We start from the raw sequence: 21,036 nt of genomic DNA, 5'->3' as shown, positions 1-21,036 counted from the left end.
CCCGAGAAAACCCACGAGCACGGTGTTTGTCCACCACAAAGATCACACGGCGCGATCTGGGATCGAACCAGGGACCCCAAGCACCGGAGGTGAACGCTCTACCACTGAGCCACCGCGCCCCCACTAAAACCGCAGAAGAATTCGAGAGTATAGTGCAAGTACAGTGAAACCTGTCTATGTTGGCCACCATCGGTTCCTTCGAAAAGTGGCCAACTTACAGAAAATAAGTGTGATTTGTGTATTTTTAGAATAGGATTTCTAGTATTACTTGATTGTAAAATTTTAATAAGCAGTGGCACGACAGCTATTCATAAATAATGTATAGAGAGCAATCATAAAAGTATACAGTACTAGAAAACATTACTATAATATGTTTAATATATATGCATACCTTTCTCTTCCTGAAAACTAGTCTGGTACATAGGATTATTCGGATTGAAAACACAATAGCACAAACAACCATGAAATAGAAGCGTATGTACGCAGTTTATTGAAATTGATATTATAGCACACTGAGTTATTCAGATTAAAAACAAGAAAAGCTAAGTTATAAATTGAGAAATTCATATGCAATTTATATGACACCTTTTCAGTTGTTTCTGAATGGTGGTTCATTCTAGATATATTTGTTTTATTCTTTTTGGCAGATATGCACATTCTAATATTGTAGTTAACTACCTCTTGTTAATGAGCTAGAAGTGTTTCCCTCGGAGCAAAAGATATTTTAAGAAAATCTTCAGGGAATTGATATCTCAAACACTCCGCTATCTTTTGACAAGCCGACAGGTGCCAATAGTTGACAATTGAGATGGTTAGTTTTAACCTTGAGTATTTTCCGAAATTACTGAAGCTCTCCACTGATGAGAAGAGTTGATATAGCTAATGGTTTTACCAAAACAGACAGGGTAAACAAATACGTACAACCATTTCCTGAATTTCTGTACATGCTTTTTCTTATTCACACCTTCCTTCACCGTCCCTTTATGAGGGTAGTGTTCTGGCCATTGACCTCCAAGAACAAATCGTGCGAATCTATGCTTCTTTGTGTCCAGTCACAAATACAAAGCATCTGCCTCTCATATGGGAATTCGAAAGAGTTAAGAAAAATAACAAAACTGTATTTTGCGTGGCCAAGATACTCAGGTAAATTTATCATTATCATCATAGGGTAAACATTGCTTCAGTGTGGCCAACTACCAAGATAGACAGGTGGCCAACTTATGGAGTAGTAAGTAACGAATGTCTTATGGGAAAATGCAGGTTCACGACGAACTAGGCCAAGATAAGCAGGTAGCCAACTTAGAGAGGTGGCCAAGTTGACAGGTTTCACTGTACAAACTTCGGGCATTACTCTCGTTTTGTCGCCTGGAACTGAATTCGACGACTTCCGGAAGAAAAAATGAGAAAGTATGCGACCGGTAACTGGTATTCAACGAAGTCATCTTTGGCTTTCGGAAAATGGCGAAGTTTTTATGGCGGTAACGGGTCACCATGAACTAACTTCATGCTTCCCCCAAAATCGAACTTCTGCAATTCAAAGTGTAGATTTAAGAAATCTGCAGAAATGAACTTCTGTTACATACATATATGTATGATAACCAGTGGTGCGTAGCAGAAATATTATGAATAAATCATTAATTACGTGAAGTTGAAGTGCTGTTTATGCTTCCACATGGACCTTCAGCATTTGTGACTATCGACAATGTGCTACGCAGGGGCGGATCCAGGACGGACTACTGAAAGGGGGGGGGGGGGTAATACTGCTACTTAGAGCTACTTTTAATAGCTCCAAACTCTGAGATCGGTTTTATTTATATATAAAATACAAAAGTTTCTTCCCCCTAGATCCACTCCTGAACGAGTTGTGAGTGAGCCAACACCTATTGGAGCACCTGTACGGTTACATGCTATTAGCGAAGAAGACACCAACCAAGCAAATGATTGGTCCATGTAAAATAATAATAATAATAATAATAATAATAATAATAATAATAATAATAATAATAATAATAATAATAATAATAATAATAAAATGAGTGAAATTTTGTTTCCGAAGACCATTATAAGTGAACTTGAAATTTGTGCGTTTTGTAATCGTAATTTCCACCTCAGATTATTTCGGTTTAAGAAAACGGAGGAGTAGGGGAAGGCTCATTTTACTATTTCAGAGAGCCTTCTTGATCAAAATAATAAAAATAAAAACAGTCAAGAAAACCTTTTATTCTTCATTTAATGAATGTGAACCACAAACATCATCAAATCATTGCAGTTTTATTGTTCCCAGTGTCGCTAACTGTGACATCAAAGTTAACGAAACTTCTGCTGCAGTTAATTCATGCATTAAGTTAAAAGGCTGCAGTTAATTCATGGTCGAGAATGGTATTTGGTGTGTTTATTATTCATGTAAAGTTGAACCATCTGACAAAATTTCAGAATTTTAAAGGATGGTGTTTTCGAGAAAATGGCGCCCAAACTGGCGATTTTTGAAAATTTTACAATTTCACGAATTTTTTGCGACAAAAGGGCTGCACACAGAAGTGATACAATTTTTTTCGGAAAGTGGGTAGCTAGGTCTTACCAACCGTGAAAACAGAATTTTAAAATTCGAACCGGAAGTGCTCGAAAAAAAATTCGCAAACTTTGACTTTTCAGATAAACTGATGTTCATTTGTTAATTTATGTACAAAAAGATGCGCATGCGCAAACCAAACTATAATAAAATATAGTTTATTTATATCCCTATGTGCATACCACAACAACAATTATAATTCGACCTGTCTCTATAGCCGAATGGTGAGGCTCCTAAGTTGACCATTTTCCATGTCTTCTACAATTCATAAATTGTACTCCCCGTCTTTGATGGCCCATTACTTGGCGGGAAATTTTTTTTCGACAACACAAAAAATATGTCTCTTAAAAACATGTCTAGTTGCTATAGAAAAAAAGTTTCAACAATATCTGAGATGGTGATGGTACAATTTTATATTTTTTTGCCTGAGTTGAAATGGAAGGCACTTAATATGTTCGAAATTTCGGAAGGTTTTCCCAACAGGACAGGTTAATAGCAAACCTTTTTTTAATATCTGTGTTAGATATTAGCTTAAAATAAATAAATTAGAAGCAAAAAACATTAAATCGACAGAAATCTCGAAAATTACCAACTCTACTAAAGTAGGAAATTTTTAAGAACGCGAGGGAATTCTGCAGTTCAACATGAAGCAGTGACATCTATGTCATTGAGAGAAATGCGGATTAAATCTACAAACGAAACTTTTAACGAAATATTTCTAATATGTCTTATTATATGCATTATTTGCAAACTCCAAATACATGAATATATGCCAAGTATTAACGTAAAGATACAGCAAATAGCGGAAATTACCTATGGAAAAGGACGAATTGGTAGCGCGACCGTAATGAAAAATCGTCTTTACCAGAACAGGCTCAGTTCACGTAAGAAAACAAATAGCTCAGTTAGTTAAAGCATCGAATCTGTATGCCGAAGGTAGTGGGTTCTAACCCCATGGAAGTGCCGTTGTCATTTTTATTACTATGGTTATTTTATTTATTTTTTATGTGGGAAATAATCAAATTGTAACATATGTGTAAAACCCATGACGATACCAAAAAAAGAAAAAATGTCGTTGTCGCACTTGCATTAGTGTCTCTAATTTTTGTTTGCAAACAGTGTCGTAATTACTTCCCTTGTGCTCACTGCTCACTATATGCTCGCTGGCGCATAACGAATGTTTCCCAGTGAATGTTAATTCTAATTTGGGGAATTTTATAAAGTTTCACAATGTTTATCACTAGATAGTCTTCTATCTACTTTTTTGGACACTTTGATAACAGATTTCCTATTAAATGTTTAATTTTCCCTATATATATTTAATTACAGAAAAGTTTTACAATGTATTTGTCTTAAATTGAAATTGTTTTGAATTTACCACACGAGGTAAGTAGCCCGAAGAAGGAAAACTCAAGTAATTAATATTCTACGTAAAAGCAACCTATTATAGAATGATGATGCTTCTTACCTTCAGCACATAATCTTTACGTTAGAGAGTCAGGCAGAAAAAAATCCTGTTTTTTCCTTCCCTATGACCACTCATCTTAAACCTCTACATACCATTGTTCGTCTCACAAAATTTCGGTGCTCCAAAAACATTCATATAATAATAATAATAATAATAATAATAATAATAATAATAATAATAATAATAATCCTGAATATGCTATCCTTATATAATGTAATGATATCTTAGTTTCTTAGTTTAAATCTTAGATATCTTAGTTTAAAATGCTTTCTTTAGTAATTATTTGAGCAGCCATATAGGAGGGTGTACGAAGTTTTATTTTGCCCCTCTCATTTCAGTACCCTTCCAACAGAAAGTAATTTCTGGTAAGCAGGGCAGACAAAATGAATAAGAAATATATTCACAGCATTCTCTCCTCTTTCATGATTGGAATATCACGTAGCATTTTTTATTTTACCAAAGATGGCCCTGTGCGGTTAGAGGTAGGTAACTAAAGAAATACCTAATATATACCGCCCCTTGATTGTAATGTTACCGCTTCTTTATTTGTACGAGGGAGCCCGTACACAATCAAGGGTGACAAAAAGAATAGGAAAAGTGTCTATTGATTCCAGTGGCGGATCCAGCACGAACTCCTGGGGGCGGAGAAGTGAAAGATTCTTTTTATGATGTGAAGTTGTCACAAATTACCACTTAACTAAAATAAACATAATAGTGGTGTGAACCGGAACCCAGTCAGTTTAAATTGATGTAAAAGTTTAATTTTTGGCTTCATATTAAAGTTTTGGTTTCAACTAAGAATTTCAGTCCAAGTGGTCAATGATCAAATTTCGTGGGGCTCTTCAGTGCAGGCTAATACGGCCCCCTTATGGGAAAAGGCAAAAATATGAAAATGCTTATAACTTTCGAATTTTTCGTCTATTTTAAAGAAATTATTGGCTTCAAATGACAATTTCAGTCCGTGTGGACAATGATCAAATCTCGGAGGACTCTTCGGTGTAGGGGTTTCGGCCTCTTATGGGACAAGATTTACGTAGTTGATATTGCAAAATTGTTTTGTATACATGAGTGGAAAATTGCACCATTTGGTTAATTTTTCTACTTATATTTTGCAGATTCTGATTCCAATCAATAGTTACTTCGCAAAGCTAAAAGAAGGAACTTACTAGTTTCATTAACCCCTTCACATATGACTTTTTTCGGAATTTCTTTGCAATGCTGTGTGCTTTATTGTATGGTCTCTTACGCGTAGCCATCTTTAAATTCCACTTGACACATTCACTTCTTTAATTAGTCTTGTAAATAACAAAAACAAACATCTGTGCCTCTTCTGGTGTTTTCTTAAACTAACAGATGTTCACAAAACATAGGAAACCTGTTATTTTCTGCCTTCTATTGACAGCAAGCGAAAACAGCCGCTCAAAAATCGGAAAGCGTGACACGCGTCAAAATACAGAAGTGAAAACAACGCGTCAAAATATGACAAGGAATTAAACTGAAATGTCTTTTATGAGAAGTTGTCATGGAGCAGACGAACGAACAGGCACCCAAACGTTGGCTGAGTCGGACGGTTGAAACCCGTTAAGCTCGCTTCAGTTATTGTTATTATCATTATTATTATTAATAATAATAATAATAATAATAATAATAATAATAGAGCATTCACCTTTGGTGCATGGAGTCCGTGGCTCGATTCCACTTCGCGCCAAGTGAAATTTGAGGCGGACAAATACCGTGTGCATGGGTATGGGTTTTCTTGGGATTTTCCATTTTCCTCCCACTTTCTTCATTTCACCATTTCATTCATCATCATTCTCCTTTGGCGTAGGTGCATAATCTTGCAACGTTAATTCCATTTAATTCCATTTAATTTTAATGTCAATAATAAAAATAATAAACAATTAATTCAACTGAAGGGACTGTAATTTATGTTGACGGCAATTATTATAAATATGCAACCATTATAAAAACAATGCTTTGAGTAGAAAGACAATCCTCTCCAAGTGTTAACGAATGCGCATGAGATAAGACATGTCTCGAGAAAGAGACGAGACATCTAAAATAAGACGTGACAAATGTTTTGGACACGAGTTGGTTTTAAAATGTCTCGTCTTGTCTGGAATGTCTCGAAAACAAAAGTCTGTCTTGTCTGGAATGTCTCGAAAACAAAAGTCTCAGTTTTAAAATTATTTTTCAAGATCTATTTTCTCCAAAGTAGCCCTCTGCCTTAAAATTAATAACGGCATTTGTGATTTAAAAAAGATAAACAATGCCTAAAGTTAATAGGTAACTTTTCGAAAATAAGCTTCATTAAGGGTGAACCTGAAAGATGTCCACAAACTTCGGGAGATGATTCGTGACATCAAAAGGAGACAAATGGTCCTCTTGCAGTTTTCGTTGTCGAGATACAGGGTTGTCAACTGGTCATGTTTGAGAAACTCACTGGGAATAAATTCAACTCCAAGAATAAAGTACTACTTGTATATTTGTCAGGTCAATTGACTTATACCATGTTGCAAGGTTAAATATTTATTTATGAAGTGTGTACAAAATTTGCCAGTGTCTTTTCTGAGAAAATCGTCGAGTAAAAGTCACCTCCAAGGATAAACTATCTCTCGTAAATTTTTCTAAGAGAAATATCTGATACTGGAATATAGGGTTGTTAATTAAATATTGTTTAATGAAAAATAAAAATTGTTAAAACAATTTTGGAGAAAATAGCTTTTCCACACTTATTTTAGGTGGTAGGTAAAAAAATTGGAAAGTCTGCTGTAGGAATACTATGTAAGCCGTAAGTTTAAAATTCGGTGTAGATGCGTTGAACGGTATGGCCTCTAGGCGAGTGCACAGAAAAGTTTACCGAACGGACGGACCGGAAGGACGGGTATCGAAAAATCACATTTTCGGTATGTAGACGCCATGAAGTATGTAAATCCGTTGAAATCTGAATTTGATATACTATTTTTCACAATCACCATATCTTCTTCTCTCTTTTGTCGCTCGAAAAAGAAAAGCCTGAGTTTACCACAAAAAGCTATAGGGAGTTTACCAAAAAATATTCAATTACAGGGCCACCGCACTAAACTTTTTCAACTCAATTTCTTAACTGTATTAGGCCGCAGTTGTTACTGAAGTGTGTATTTGGATAATACGAATAAAATTATCGTATTATTCAAATACATCGAATGTCAGATTATCAAATAAAAAACTTCGACTGAAGAAAATCCACACTACAAAACTAACTCACACTTTGAGCACATTTTCATTAGACATATAATAGAGCAATTAATGCAATAATTGTTTATGAAATATGAAAAAAATCAAATGAGTCATTTTTGAGAAAGTCGTTCAAAAAGAACACGTCAGGAGTAACTTACCTCTTGTGAATTGTTTCGAACAATGAGTTAAGATATACTTTTGGTTATTAATTAAATATTTATTTGCGAAATTTGAACAAAATCGTCGTCGTTCGAAAAAATTGTCGGGAAAAACGTTGACCCCCAAAATAAACTATCCGTCGTAATCGTTTTTCATAGAAATGACTTATACTAAAATATAGGGTTATTTATGAATTATCAATAAAATTGTCCGAGTAATTTTTGAGAAAATCGAGAGGGAAAAATAATTCCCCGAATAAACTATCTCTTGAGGATTCTTTCAGGGTACGCGAGTTTTTCCATATTATTAGGTTTTTAATGAAATATTTATTTCTGAGTACGAACAAAATTGCTTGACTCATTTTTGAAAAAAAAAAAAAAAAACGTGGAGGAAAAACACCCCAAGAGTAAACTACCCAGCGCAAATTTTTTTTAAGGACAAACGAGTTTTGCCATATTGTTCGGTTATTAACGAAATATTTATTTTTGAAATATGAATAAACTCTTTTGAGTCGTTTTTGAGAAAATCGCCCAGACAACATACTCCACCAAGAATAAACTACCGATCGCATTTTATTTATTTTATTTATTTATTTATTTATTTATTTTTTTATTTTCTTTGAAGGACAAACGAGTTGTGCCATATTGTTAAGTTATTAATGAAATATTTATTTATGAAATATGAACGAAAACACTTGAGTCCATTTTCAGAAAATCACTGAGAAAAAACCCACCCCTAAGTATAAACTACCCCTTGTAGATTTTTCTTAGATAAATGCCTTATACCACAAAATAGGGTTGCTAATTAAATGTTGATTTATAGAAAAAGAAAGAAAACAAGATCGTTAGAGCCAGTTATGAGAAAATATCTTTTTTCTATTTTCATCGTACAGGAAACTACCCTTGTTTTGAAAGTAGGAGGGAAATAAAAAAAACTATAAGAAATACTATGAAAATCTTAAACTAAAATTTGGTGCAGATAAGTTGAACGGTATGGCCTCTAGGCGAGTGCACAGAAAAGTGTAGCGAACGGACGGACGAACAGATGGACATGTATCGAAAAATAACTTTTTCGGTATTAGGGGCTATAATACGTGTAAATTCGTTGAAACCTCAATTTTTTTTTTTCGATCACCATACTTTCTTCTCTCATCTGTCACTTCAAAGTAAAAGGAACTCAGAACTACAGATAAGAGAAACCAACTTTTACACATAGATATTTATTGATCTAAAACTGTTTTAGTTTGTGTCATTTCACTTACAATTGAAAGGTTTTACCATGACTAACCGCATACCAATGACGAGGCGGAAGTTTTCACGAAATAAATGTATTCAGAAGTCTAAACTGCATTACGCCTATCAGCCTGTTTTTACTTCCGCAATTGTTGACAGCTGTAATTTCGTCCAAACGCTACATGAAATAATTCTTGGTTGACGTCATGTTGTTACTATTTTAGTATTGTTCTCTTCAGACTTGGTTGAAGTTTTGTCTTAACGGTTATACATTTTTTTCTTTCTTATTTCATCGTTACACATAAGAATAAAATGTTGTGGTGAGTGGATAGAGTCGAACCTACGAACATTGAGTTTTCATTCTTCCAACGCTTTATCAATGGACCAAGCTTTGACTTCACGTTAACGCACGGTTACAGGGTTTATTACGATTTAAACAAAGTAGCTGGCTGTTAGAGTTTCCTGCTCACATATTTCGATAAAAAAATTTTATTGCTTCGTAGATACGTAAAGCAATGCTTAGATACACATTTTATGCCAGATAAAAGCTAGATAAGTTTTGATAAAATGTTTCATATGTAGTTCTCAATAATAGGCTTGCTGTTCGGGGTGAAGTTCCAAGGTTCAGCATTGACTAGCAGTTTTTGCTATTAATATCCCTTCTAACAATATTGGCAGTGGACAAAACTTGGCTCATGTTGAAGCTTTTCGCTCCTAATTTAGTTATTTTACTTTATTATTTAACGAATATATTAAAAATTGTCAGCAGGCAAGTATGCAGTAATTTATTTCGGGAGGGGTCCGACTTCAATATTAGGATAAATTATAATAAAATTTTAAAAGATAATCCCCAAAATTAGGCTCAAAAGTTGGGATTTCAGAGAAGGTCCGCACCCCCTGGATCCACCCCTAAATGCGTCCTTGTTTGTGAGTAACGTTTCCTCATTTTGAAACCCTCAAAAACTTCGGATATATTAAGGAAAAAGTGTTATTTTCGACAAGATATCACTTCAAGGAGACGCGAAATTTTTATTGCACATGGTGGTACCCCACGTTCACAAGGGCAAGAATTCCTTCCCTTCGGTTCTCTGCCATTGTGCTCTATCGAAAGGTTAGGTCTGCAAAATATTACTCCTACGAACAAGCGTGATTGGCAGATAGGAATACTGAACAGAACCCCACAGAAATACATGCTGAACTTACGTTTATAGCTACCTTTTGGTGATTTGCCCTCAAGGTCAATCGATTGGTCATTCAGTTCCGTCTCTGTTCTTAAGCCATGTTCGTACTACTTCGAACAGTTTTGATAATGTAAAGCATGATTCGTAATATAACAGACTTCTTTCGCGTAAGAAATCGAAATTCAGTTGGTCAGAGCAACTACTCTGTACGAATTAGGTTGTTAGTTCGAGATAGTATGAGAAAGGGTTTTTATTACTATTGTTTTTATCTTTTTTTTTTCAATAATGTTAAGTACTGTTATTTCTTAATCCAGTTTCATATACTAAAACGAAATCACATATTTAGCTATAATAATTTCCTGCAACATACTTAACTAAATCTTTCCCAGTCATATATATCATGACAAATAGTAAATATATATATCTTTTTTATGTGAGGAAAAATCAAATTGTGACATCGCGATACCAAACGTATTTGATTAGATAACCTTGTCTTAGCTAAATTTTAAACATCAGTAACCGTCGAAATTATTTCACTAACCGATCAGTCACTGAACATTTCAAACACGTCAAACCAGTAGCATAACATGAAGGTTAACCTCTCCGCCGCAGTCCTTAGTTATGCGTCCGTACTTTCAGAGGCGTACCAAGGGCCGGGCGACTGCCCGGGGAGCCAGAGAAAGAGGGGCGCCAAAACGAGTCTCAAAAAGTAAATTTTATAATGTTTTTTCTACTGATTTTTTTGGCTTATATTCTTGTAAAGTAGTGGCAATTACATAATCTTTTTCCATTTCACCGTGGAAGAAGAGTTTCATAATACTAAGGAGGCTGTATCGAAAAATGGAGAGATGACATGTAGAATAAAGAGTGGCGGGGAAGTAAGTATTGTTTGTTTGCTTGCTTGAGTTTAGCGTTCCACGGTTATGCCTTAATGGCCAAAGAAGATATGGATAATAATTATAGTGGAATCCGAACCACTTTTATCGTTCAACAGTAATCCACCGGGAACTGGACCCGGTACCACAGAAGGCAGGCGTGCTAGCCACTAGACGAAGCGGGAAGGGGGGGCGACGTATTGTTTATAGCGGGAGAGATTCTTTCTGAAGTTTTTCTAGGTAATGAATGTCTTTTTGAAAAATGAGTTTAAAATATTAAAAACACTATGATAAAATATAAAATATAGGCTAGTACTAGGGGGAGGGCGCCAAAAAGTCACTTTGCCCGGGTAAAAATTTGGCCTGGTCCGCCCTGCGTACTTTCTGTATATTTTTCGGCCTTGCTGCTTATGCGGTCCCCACGCCACATGGTTGCGGGGGCGCTATTTTCGAACGTAATTCAATAACTGTTAAGAAATTCTACCATCAGCGTGGAAACGGGAATATATATTTTTCTAATAGTCCCATAGAACTTTCACTCACAACGCCAGATGCAATTTTGCAGAATGGGCTCTGGCTAAGTAGAAGAAGGATCTGATGTTTCCTAAGTAAATTCCTTTCACAAAGTTTGCTATTTCTTTGACGGTGATGTAAATAAACATACTCATCGATATTAGCCCGATACCAAACCATCCTGGACAAATCCCTCTAGAACAATGATCGGCAAAAGTTTATTCTGCCTAGTTTTATAAGCGACTCAAGGGTGAAACACTTGTTAACGAAAGCACTGCTGTATATACACTGCCTTGTTTCTGACAAAATATAAAGTGCTTTGTAATCTTTAGACACTTTTCCTATTCTTTTTGTCACCCTTGGTTGTGCAGGGTGGCCTCGAACAAATAAAGAAGAGGTAATATTACAGTCAAGGGGCGCTAAAATATATTAGGTATTTCTTTTATTACCTAACCATAACGGCCTAGAGTCATCTTCGGCAGAATAAAAAAATGCTACATGATATTCCATTCACGAAGAAGGAAAGGATACTCTAAATATATTTCTTATTTATTTTGTCTGCTCTGCTTGTCAGAAATAATATACTTTCTGTTGGGAGGGTGCTGAAAAAAGAGGAGGGAAATAAAACGTCGTGCCCCCTCATACATTTGAATTTTGTTACGTGGTTGCTCAAATTATTACTAAAGAAACACTTTAAACTAAGATGCCTAAAGTTACTATATTATGCAAGGGTGGCATACTCAGGAATAATAATAATAATAATAATAAATGTCTTTGGAGAGCCGAAAGTATGTGACACGAATCATTACATGTAGAGATTTAAGATGAGTGGTCATAGGGAAGGAAAAAACAGGATTTTTCTCTGTCTGACTCTCTAACGTAAAGATTATGTGCTGAAGGTAAGAAGCATCATCATTCTACAATAGGTTGCTTTTACGTAGAATATCAATTACTTGAGTTTTCCTCCTTCGGGCTACTTGCCTCGTGTGGTAAATTCAAAACAATTTCAATTTAAGACAAATACATTGTAAAACTTTTCCGTAATTAAATATATATAGGGAAAATTAAACATTTAATAGGAAATCTGTTATCAAAATGTCCAAAAAGTAGATAGAAGACTATCTAGTGATAAACATTGTGAAACTTTATAAAATTCCCCAAATTAGAATTAACATTTACTGGAAAACATTCGTTATGCACCAGTGAGCATATAGTGAGCAGTGAGCCCAGGGGAAATAATTACGAAACTGTTTGCAAACAAAAATTAGAGACACTAATGCAAGTGCGACAAGGACATTTTTTTTTTTTTGTATCGTCATGAGTTTTACACATATGTTACAATTTGATTCTTTCCCACATAAAAAAATAAATAAAATAACCACAGAAGTAAAAATGACAACGGCACTTCCATGGGGTTCGAACCCACTACCTTCGGCATACAGATTCGTGCTTTAACTAACTGAGCTATTTGTTTTCTTATGTGAACTGAACCTGTTCTACAGTAAAGACGATTTTTCATTACGATTGTGCTAACAATTCATCTTTTTCCATAGGTAATTTCCGCTATTTGCTGTATCTTTACGTTAATACTTGGCATATATTCATATATTTGGAGTTTGCAGATAATGCATATAATAAGACATATTAGAAATATTTCGTTAAAAGTTTCGTTTGTAGATTTAATCCACGTTTCTCTCAATGACATAGATGTCGCTGCTTCGTGTTGAACTGCAGAATTCCCTCGCGTTCTTGAAAATTTCCCACTTTAGCAGAGTTGGTAATACTCGAGATTTCTGTCGATTTAATGTTTTTTGCTTCTAATTTATTTATTTTAAACTAATATCTAACTCAAATATTAAAAAGGGTTTGTTATTAACCTGTCCTGCTCCGGAAACCTTCCGAAATTTTGAACATATAAAGAAAACGGAGATAATTTTAAAAATCTTCAGAATGACGAGATGCGTCATTTGTTTTGCTTACAGTTGTAGGTTTTTCTAAATTTGCAGAACTCCGGCCAAAGTATTGCATTTTAGCAGGTTCTAAAGGAACATATTCAGTATGTGTATGCAGGATACATTAAAACGTGAAGCTTATGATCGAAAACTCAAAACTAGGACTTATCACTGATGGTCAACTTAAAACATACAAGTATTGTTTGCTACAAACGCTTTGCAACCCGCTATCAGTGGATTGTAACATGAATGACTGTGCACAGTGTCCAGAAGTGTCCGAAATAAGAAATACCTTGGCAAAGGCATTTGAGGACAGTCTTGTTAACAAAATTACTTTTCGTCTGTGAATATCAGTTGACCGATGTACATTAGAGATCATAGAGAAACCTGCATCTGAATTTATTGATCTCCTGTGTGAAAAACTACAAGTGTTGGTCCCACACGATTTCATAGCAAAACAACAGACATGATTTGTGAATCAACTAAAAGAAAACCTGACAGAGTCTGAATTTGTAGTAACATTAGATTTTTCAGGAAACCATAGTATAGTAGTGCAAGATGAAGCCCATTGGGCTAGTAGATATGCCACAGTACATCCTTTTGTTATTTACTGTAAGGAAAACACCAAAGTAGCTCACACAAACTTTGTTGTCATATCAGACTGTCTTGAGCACAACACAGTTGCTGTCTACACATTTCAAAAAAATTGATTGAATATTTAACTACCAAATTTGAAATTGTGCCTAAGAAGATATACGATTGTTCAGATGGGTGCTCCGCCTAATATAAAAATAAAAAGAACTTTTCCTATCTGTGCCACCACCTTAAGACCAATATTCCAGCTGAAATTTTCTTGCCACTGTCCACGGCAAAGGACCTTGCGATGGCCTAGGTGGGACCGTAAAACGATTGGCTGCCAAAACCAGTTTGCAGCGTCCTTACGAAGCTCAAATTCTTTCTGCTGTCCAACTTTACGAGTGGGCTGAAAAGAACATTTCTGGAATAAATTTTGCATATACTACACAACAGGACTATATTGAATCAGAAATATTTTTAACAGAACGTTTTAAGCAGTGTGTAACAATCAAAGGCACTCCGAAACTTCACACATTCATTCCTGAAAGTGAAACAGAACTGACAGTAAAATACTTTTCAGAAGCAAGTATATCCTTTACAGTAGTTGTATCATGATCTGCAGACATACTGACGCTAGCAGACTGTACTGGTTATGTGACAGTGGCTTATGACGAAAAATGGCGGTTAGCGGATGTATTGGACTGAAATGAATAGCTAGATGAAGTTAAAGTAACTTTCCTTCATCCCTGTGGACCATCACCATCATTTTGCTACCCTCGAAAACCAGACGTCCTATGGATTTCCGTAACAGACATACTCTGTGTTGTGAGTGCAGTTACTCCAACAGGCAGAAGCAATGTTCTACCAGCAAATGACAGTTTAGCAATTAATGAGGCACTATTACAACGTTCTCTGTGAACTTTGCGAACTTAAAATGTGTAATCCATAAAATGACAGTGTAATACTAACTTTTCCTTCCATGACAGTGTCAAGTGTTACTCAGAAAATATTTTTAAACTCTTAGACCAGTGTCAACTGATCAATGCTTAGAATAGTATCTGAAAATGAAGCTGCAAATAAATCTTTCAACTTCACAAATCTTGCAGGTAAGTCTATCTCTGTCATATATTTGATTAAACTTACTTATTCCCTAGATTAATATGTTGATTTTCGTATTCCAAACGTAAGTGTGATATTTTTCAAACTTCACGTCGGTTTTCAATTATTTTCACTAAGAACCCAATGTCACCCCATTTTGAAACTTGGCACTGTGCTTAGTCTTAGGGTAAACTACTTTTGAGATTTTCTTAGAAATTTTTGAACACGTGACTTTTTTGTAAATCAAATACAAAATTTTCAAATCAATTTTGGAAAATATGTTTTTATTAAGACCTCCTAGCTGTTGCATATCAAATTAAAGGACGTTACAAATAGAAGATAATGACACCACTCTTAAGTCTCTAACTTAATTAGGTGAAGAGCAATAACAGTTTTAAAAAATGAAATGAAATCTTTACGTTTTACGTCCGACAGTTATGCCGGTTAGGCCAAAGGAGACGGTGATGATGATAGATGAGTGAAATGGTGGAATGAAGAAAGTGGGAGGAAACGGGAGAACCCCGAGAAAACCCACGAGCACGGCGTTTGTCCATCAAAAAGTCCACACGGCGCGAGCTGGGATCGAACCAGGGACCCCAAGCACCGGAGGTGAACGCCCTACCACTGAGTCACCGCGCCCCCCTAATATCAGTTTTAGTAAATGGCCGCCGACCGATTTTGGATGACTTTTGTAAACTTTAAATAGCCATAACTCAAAAACGGGTTGACATAAAAAATTAAAACTTGACTTTTTTCTTGGTCTACATGAACTTTATCTCAATGGCAAATTTAATTAAAATCGGAGATGGTCAGGTTGAATGGGTGTGTTGAGATGACATGGAATGATTCGTAGGAAAGAGCAAAGGAAGGATGAAAATACGAAATATTTGTTATTAAAAGTAAATATGGAAGGCCTCTATTGAAACAAAAGTAATCGTAGATAAGGCTTAATGAAGTTAGGAAAAGAAAAGTAGTAATACAAAGTTGAAAACAGGTTCATATGGGTCTTATTCGAGGCCGCCATTTGCGGCAGTATAGCCCTTTTACAAATGTAGCAGTCTCGTGTCACTACGAAAACCCGTTGCTAACGACGGTAACATATACTCACCAGCCTCGCACTGCTTGACTTGAATTGATAGCAATAGTTTTTAAGTGTTCGCCTAGCACAGGTCTTTCGCAGTGTAGTTATTAAAGCGCATGTCCGAACGCGCTGCATTCGTATACAAGTTGTGATAGTTTTATTTATTCAACAGTTACTTCTGGTAGCCCGCTTGAACTTGAACTAGGCTAAACAGCGTATTGTCATGTCTCCTGGCGCAAATTGTTTGGGGGACATGAAGGAAAGGGTTCACTCGAGCAGACGGCTCTACCAAAAACAAATTTTATAGGTAAAACACGACGTCAAACAATTTTCGTAAAAGAAGTAGAGTGTGAATATAAATAATTTCTGTCATTAGATATATTGAAATACATTTTGAATGGGAGTGAACGAATTCTAAGTGTAACTATTTACTGAAGCGGAAGAATACAAGAATGCGAAAAAGGTGGAAATAAACGGCGGGAATGTTCTGTTCGTGTTTGCAATGGACATTTGCGATGGATATAATGCAAACATACGATTTTATTAGAAAGAATTGTGTAATAAAGAGCGTCACATTATAAGGTTTCTGCAGCGTTATGGTATGTTGAAACGTAAAATCAACTATGCGAAGTGTGGAAAAGAAGTAAAAATTTAAAACAGACGAATTTCTCCTCGTAGAGGGCTATTTGTACCCGGCAAAACCAGTGAAGGTATTTTGAAAATAAGAGTTATTTGGATTATTTAAGTATTTTTGAAGGTGAAAATTATTGCGGATATCTTATGTATTTTTCCACTATCCTTGTTTATGCGTATGCCCCCCTTTGCTGACGCGCCTGCTCCCTGCGGACGCACCCCCTCGCTCCCCTCGGGCCCCACTGCTGCGCTTTTACACTGACTCGCTTAGATATCATTCGTGCTTTTAGTGGCCACTTAGCACAAGTTGGTTTGTGGTTTATGCATTAGCTCTTCATTTAGTGCATGCTCTCAAAGAATAAATCGGAAAATGCAATAAATGTGTGAAAACTTGATTGAGCCGCCTGCTCGAGTAATGCCGAAGGAAATTAGTAAAATATATTTCAACAATAATTTTCTAGTGTGGCTTAACTTGACCTGCACGCAATGTATTTATACTCATTATATACTCACTCATAATTTACACCCGTGTTGTTAGCGCATTTGACTATCTTTTGGAATGACATTTATCTCCCCCAACTCGTTTCACGGCTCTAAAATCGAGTACTGTACCTTTTTCTTTTTCGCTCGGTCAGTTATATTGGAGTATGTTTAGTACAAGGGGTCCAGAAGCACGTAAAAACACACACTTTACAGGAGAAATGAATGATGCAAGTACTTAGACGCAACATAACGTAACCAAATTAACTTAACGTAACATAAACTAACCTGAACTAACCTAATATTAGTAGAAGCGAAATTCTATCATTTTTTTGTAAATCATGCGGGACTCCTATAGTAATATAACGCAAACTAAACTAACCTAACATAACCTAAACTAACCTAACCTACCCTAAACTAACCGAATGTAAACAGGAATTACAAAAAATTGTAACTTTTTTAGAGAAAAAAGCTGGACCCCTTCTGCTAAACATATACCGTTATATTTTGTGAAGTAACACAGGGGATCTTGTGCAAGATTGAAGGAGATACTAAATATCAGCCTAAAATACAATTAATAGTGAATAGCCATGCAATTCCCTTCTTGCCTTTAGAATTTCGTGTATGTATAGAATTTTGTTGTTGCCGACAGCTCATTAAATTGAACACACACTTCTTCAACTGAACGCACTCGTTTCAACGCATTTAGAAACCACTTGAAATCTTTTTGGTTATGTTTCTTAATGTATAGTGTGTGCAACGGAAAATCAAATCGCATATATAAGCATACGTAACTTGTCAACAGACATTTAACAACCAGACACTTCATCAACAGTAATTTCTACGTACCAAATTTTCATTAACTTCATTCTCAACAAGAGGAACTTCTAATTTATCTGTTTTTTTCTCACTAATTGGTTTCGTTACGATAGTCATTCTTTCTCAGAATTTTAAACAATTTCTCACTATGCAATTTCTTAACATTCACAGAAATCAATGTCGTTCCAACTTAATGTCCAATCCGCTGGGATGTAGAGGCGCTGAAGTAGGAAATATCTACATGAAGCCTATAACAGGTAGTTTTACATTAATAGAAGTTTGATCGCCATCTTGGTTCCAAAATATCTCGATTTTCGCATCCATAATTCTGAAAATCCATTTTTATGTAGGATCTTGTAGAACTGAATCAGTAAAACAAACACATCTATGTCATTTGATAGTATTACAATGCGTTACACCCCATGTTTAACCGCATGGAAAACGTGAGGCATAATGCGTATGTCAGCCTCCTCAACAGCTACTTTGAGAGTTCCTGATATTTCCGTGAATCTCATATCTTTGATTGATACAGCTGGAGCAGGACCACCGTCAAGCAAGACGCTAATGAGAATAGTTTCCCAATCTCGATTTATTGTTACTGTCTTCAAAAATTCAGCCAAAGCAGCTTGAATCAAAACTTTGTTCTCAGATGATGCCCAAAATCTGTCCATCTCTACAAGGAGTGTAGCGGTAGTGCTTATAGATGTCAATGGTAGTGGCTGTACAGACGATCTTCTTTCCCTCTCAGCACTTTTGATTGATGTTGGAAGATAGCTATCAAACACAAAGTCGACACGGCTGAATTTGAAGGCATTATTTACAATGGTGTCAAGGGATGTGAACAAGTTTTTAAATGTGACATTTCCTTTAACTTTCAGTCTTCGAAACTGGTTCATTACATCAACGACAACACAGGTTCGAGAGGATTATTTTTCTGGAAATTTATGGCCGTGGTATCTAACCTTTTATCAAAATATTCATAAGCTGAGACTTTGTGGGTTTCGTAGTGGCGCCGTTCTCATCTAGTAAGGGTGAAGGTGAAATATCATAGCTAAGAATTTCTGCCATCGACAATCCTCTCTCCTTGGCAATTTCTACTTTTCTTTGATTCAGTAATTGATCCTTAATAACGCATCTCACAATTTTCTTTTTCATCTGCATGCTAGGTTGTGTTATACTTCAAAATGTGGGAAGATTTTGTCTGTCAATGGTTGAGTGGAGTTGATTTTAGTTTAGCGTCCCTTTCAGCAGTGAGGCTATATGAGACGTGGACCTACTGATTAACGTGGAATCCGAACCACATGAGCTCCCGCCGGGAATCGAACCCGGGTCTCCCACGCCTTGTCTGTCAATGGGTGCCACCAGTGATTTCGAGCGAGATATAAACATTTCCTGTCGAAATGTGATAAAAGCTTCTTCGGCTGCCATCAAAAATTGTAAACGTTTCTTAGCACTCGATTCCGGGACACATTCATTGGTTAGAAGGTTGTGAAGCTTCACTTCGCCATTCACAATATATGGATTTTTTTTTGCTCTCAATGTACTGGAACATGTTTTGGATGCTTTCTTCCATCTTGTGTCTGTGCCTTCCCGTTAACTCATGATGCATTTATAACTCATAATCACACGGTATAACATTAAGAACAGACTAAAATGTTTTTCGTATGAGCAGTACTTCATGGTAAGCAAGCTCCCAATCTGCACGATTCGTTTCACGTATTCGATATTTTTCTTTGATATTTCTTCCTTTTTGTTTGGCCAATAATCCCTCCAGTTGATTTTGAGAACGATTGATTGTTCGAGAGCCATGTCAATACCCACAGCGTTAAACTTTCCACTTGTCCTTCGTACAACAAAATGTCCTTGTTTGAACTTGTTATGTATTTCAGGATAGTGTGTTTCAAGATTCAGTATTTGCTCGAAGAATAGTGAACCCCGTCTCAAATAGTTTTTTTCTGACAAATACCTGAAAAACTGGAAGGATATCTTTTAGTGTTTGCAGATAGAGACTCCAATTACCTTCTCTGTCAGTTCTTATGAGGTTCTTTAAGAGACTTATTAGATGTAAGAACCCTCAAGTATTAACACTGCTCAGACATCCTCATCTGCTCTTCAGTGAAAACATTTAAGGCTTCCAAAACTTCCTGTGATGCTGCAATCAGCTCTTTAAACTTTGCTTCCGCATCTTCTGTTGTTGAGTGATTCACAGCAGTAAGAACTTCTGCAACTCTTGTAGATAACTGATAATCATCGTCAGAAGTATGCAAAAACGCTTTCCACTTTAATCTCTCTACAATTTCTAAATTAACATTCCTTTGAGTGACCTTACATAATTACTCCCTTGAAGGACACTTTCAACACCAAACACGTGATTTTCGATGAGAATATTTTCTAATCCACTCCCATTTATGTACTTACTAGGGATGGCCGGATCCGAAGATCCGGATCTGATTGGGTCCGGATCCCTTGGATCCGGATCTCGGATCTGGATCCGGATCTCGGATTTGGATACGGATCTCGAATCTTGGATCTGGGTCCGGATCTCGGATCTGGGTTCGAAATTCGGATCTGCATCCGAAATCCGGATCTCAGATCTTGATTCTTATCCAAACCCACATCCTACCCAAATTGTGATAAACTTGAATATCAAAAATTCACCGAAAGTAATTTCACGAAGTCCTGACAGTGAAGAAGAAAACAGAAAATTAAGACGGTTATTGACAAGTCTATTTGTCTCCTTCATTCTACACTAAAGATCAAATGCTTGCCATACTAAAAAATAATCTGATTTGACCCGGATGAGAATTCAAATGTCGAATCTAGGTCCACCCGGTTGCAGGACCGAGATGAAATACACACATATTTATATTTGAAACCGGAATACAAAACTCGAATATTTAAAATTCCTCAATACACCTATTTCATTGACAGTTAAGAAAACAAACATTTAAGACAAGTATTGACTAGCTTTTACGTATATTTATCTTGCTCAGTCTGCTCTAAATATCAAATGTATACCTTACAATTAGATTTAATAATTATTTAGTAAATCACAATATGAGCACCGAGAATAAACTATGAATTTCGGTGCCCCTTATCTAGATTTGAATTTTCGGATTCATACATAGAATCAGGCTGAAAGATAAATATTTGAGATCTGGACACCGAAACAAGTGCTAGT

General features: G+C 35.9%; 1 protein-coding gene across 1 annotated transcript in view; it reads right to left on the bottom strand.

The window, feature by feature from the left end:
• Positions 1 to 18,076, bottom strand: part of LOC145693347 (integral membrane protein 2B) — a 284,481-nt gene extending 266,405 nt beyond the window's left edge. Inside the window, exon 1 of the mRNA XM_081769264.1 lies at positions 17,886 to 18,076. Coding sequence (XP_081625390.1) covers positions 17,886 to 17,972 — 87 coding nt within the window. The 5' untranslated portion in view covers positions 17,973 to 18,076. The remainder of the gene's footprint in view (positions 1 to 17,885) is intronic.
• Positions 18,077 to 21,036: the final 2,960 nt, after the last annotated feature.

This window comes from Thermobia domestica, chromosome 8, assembly GCF_964235325.1.
Source record: "Thermobia domestica chromosome 8, izTheDome1.hap1.1, whole genome shotgun sequence".
NCBI lineage: Eukaryota > Metazoa > Arthropoda > Insecta > Zygentoma > Lepismatidae > Thermobia > Thermobia domestica.
The sequence above is the reverse complement of the archived record's forward strand: the minus strand, read 5'-3'. Positions and strand labels throughout refer to the sequence as shown.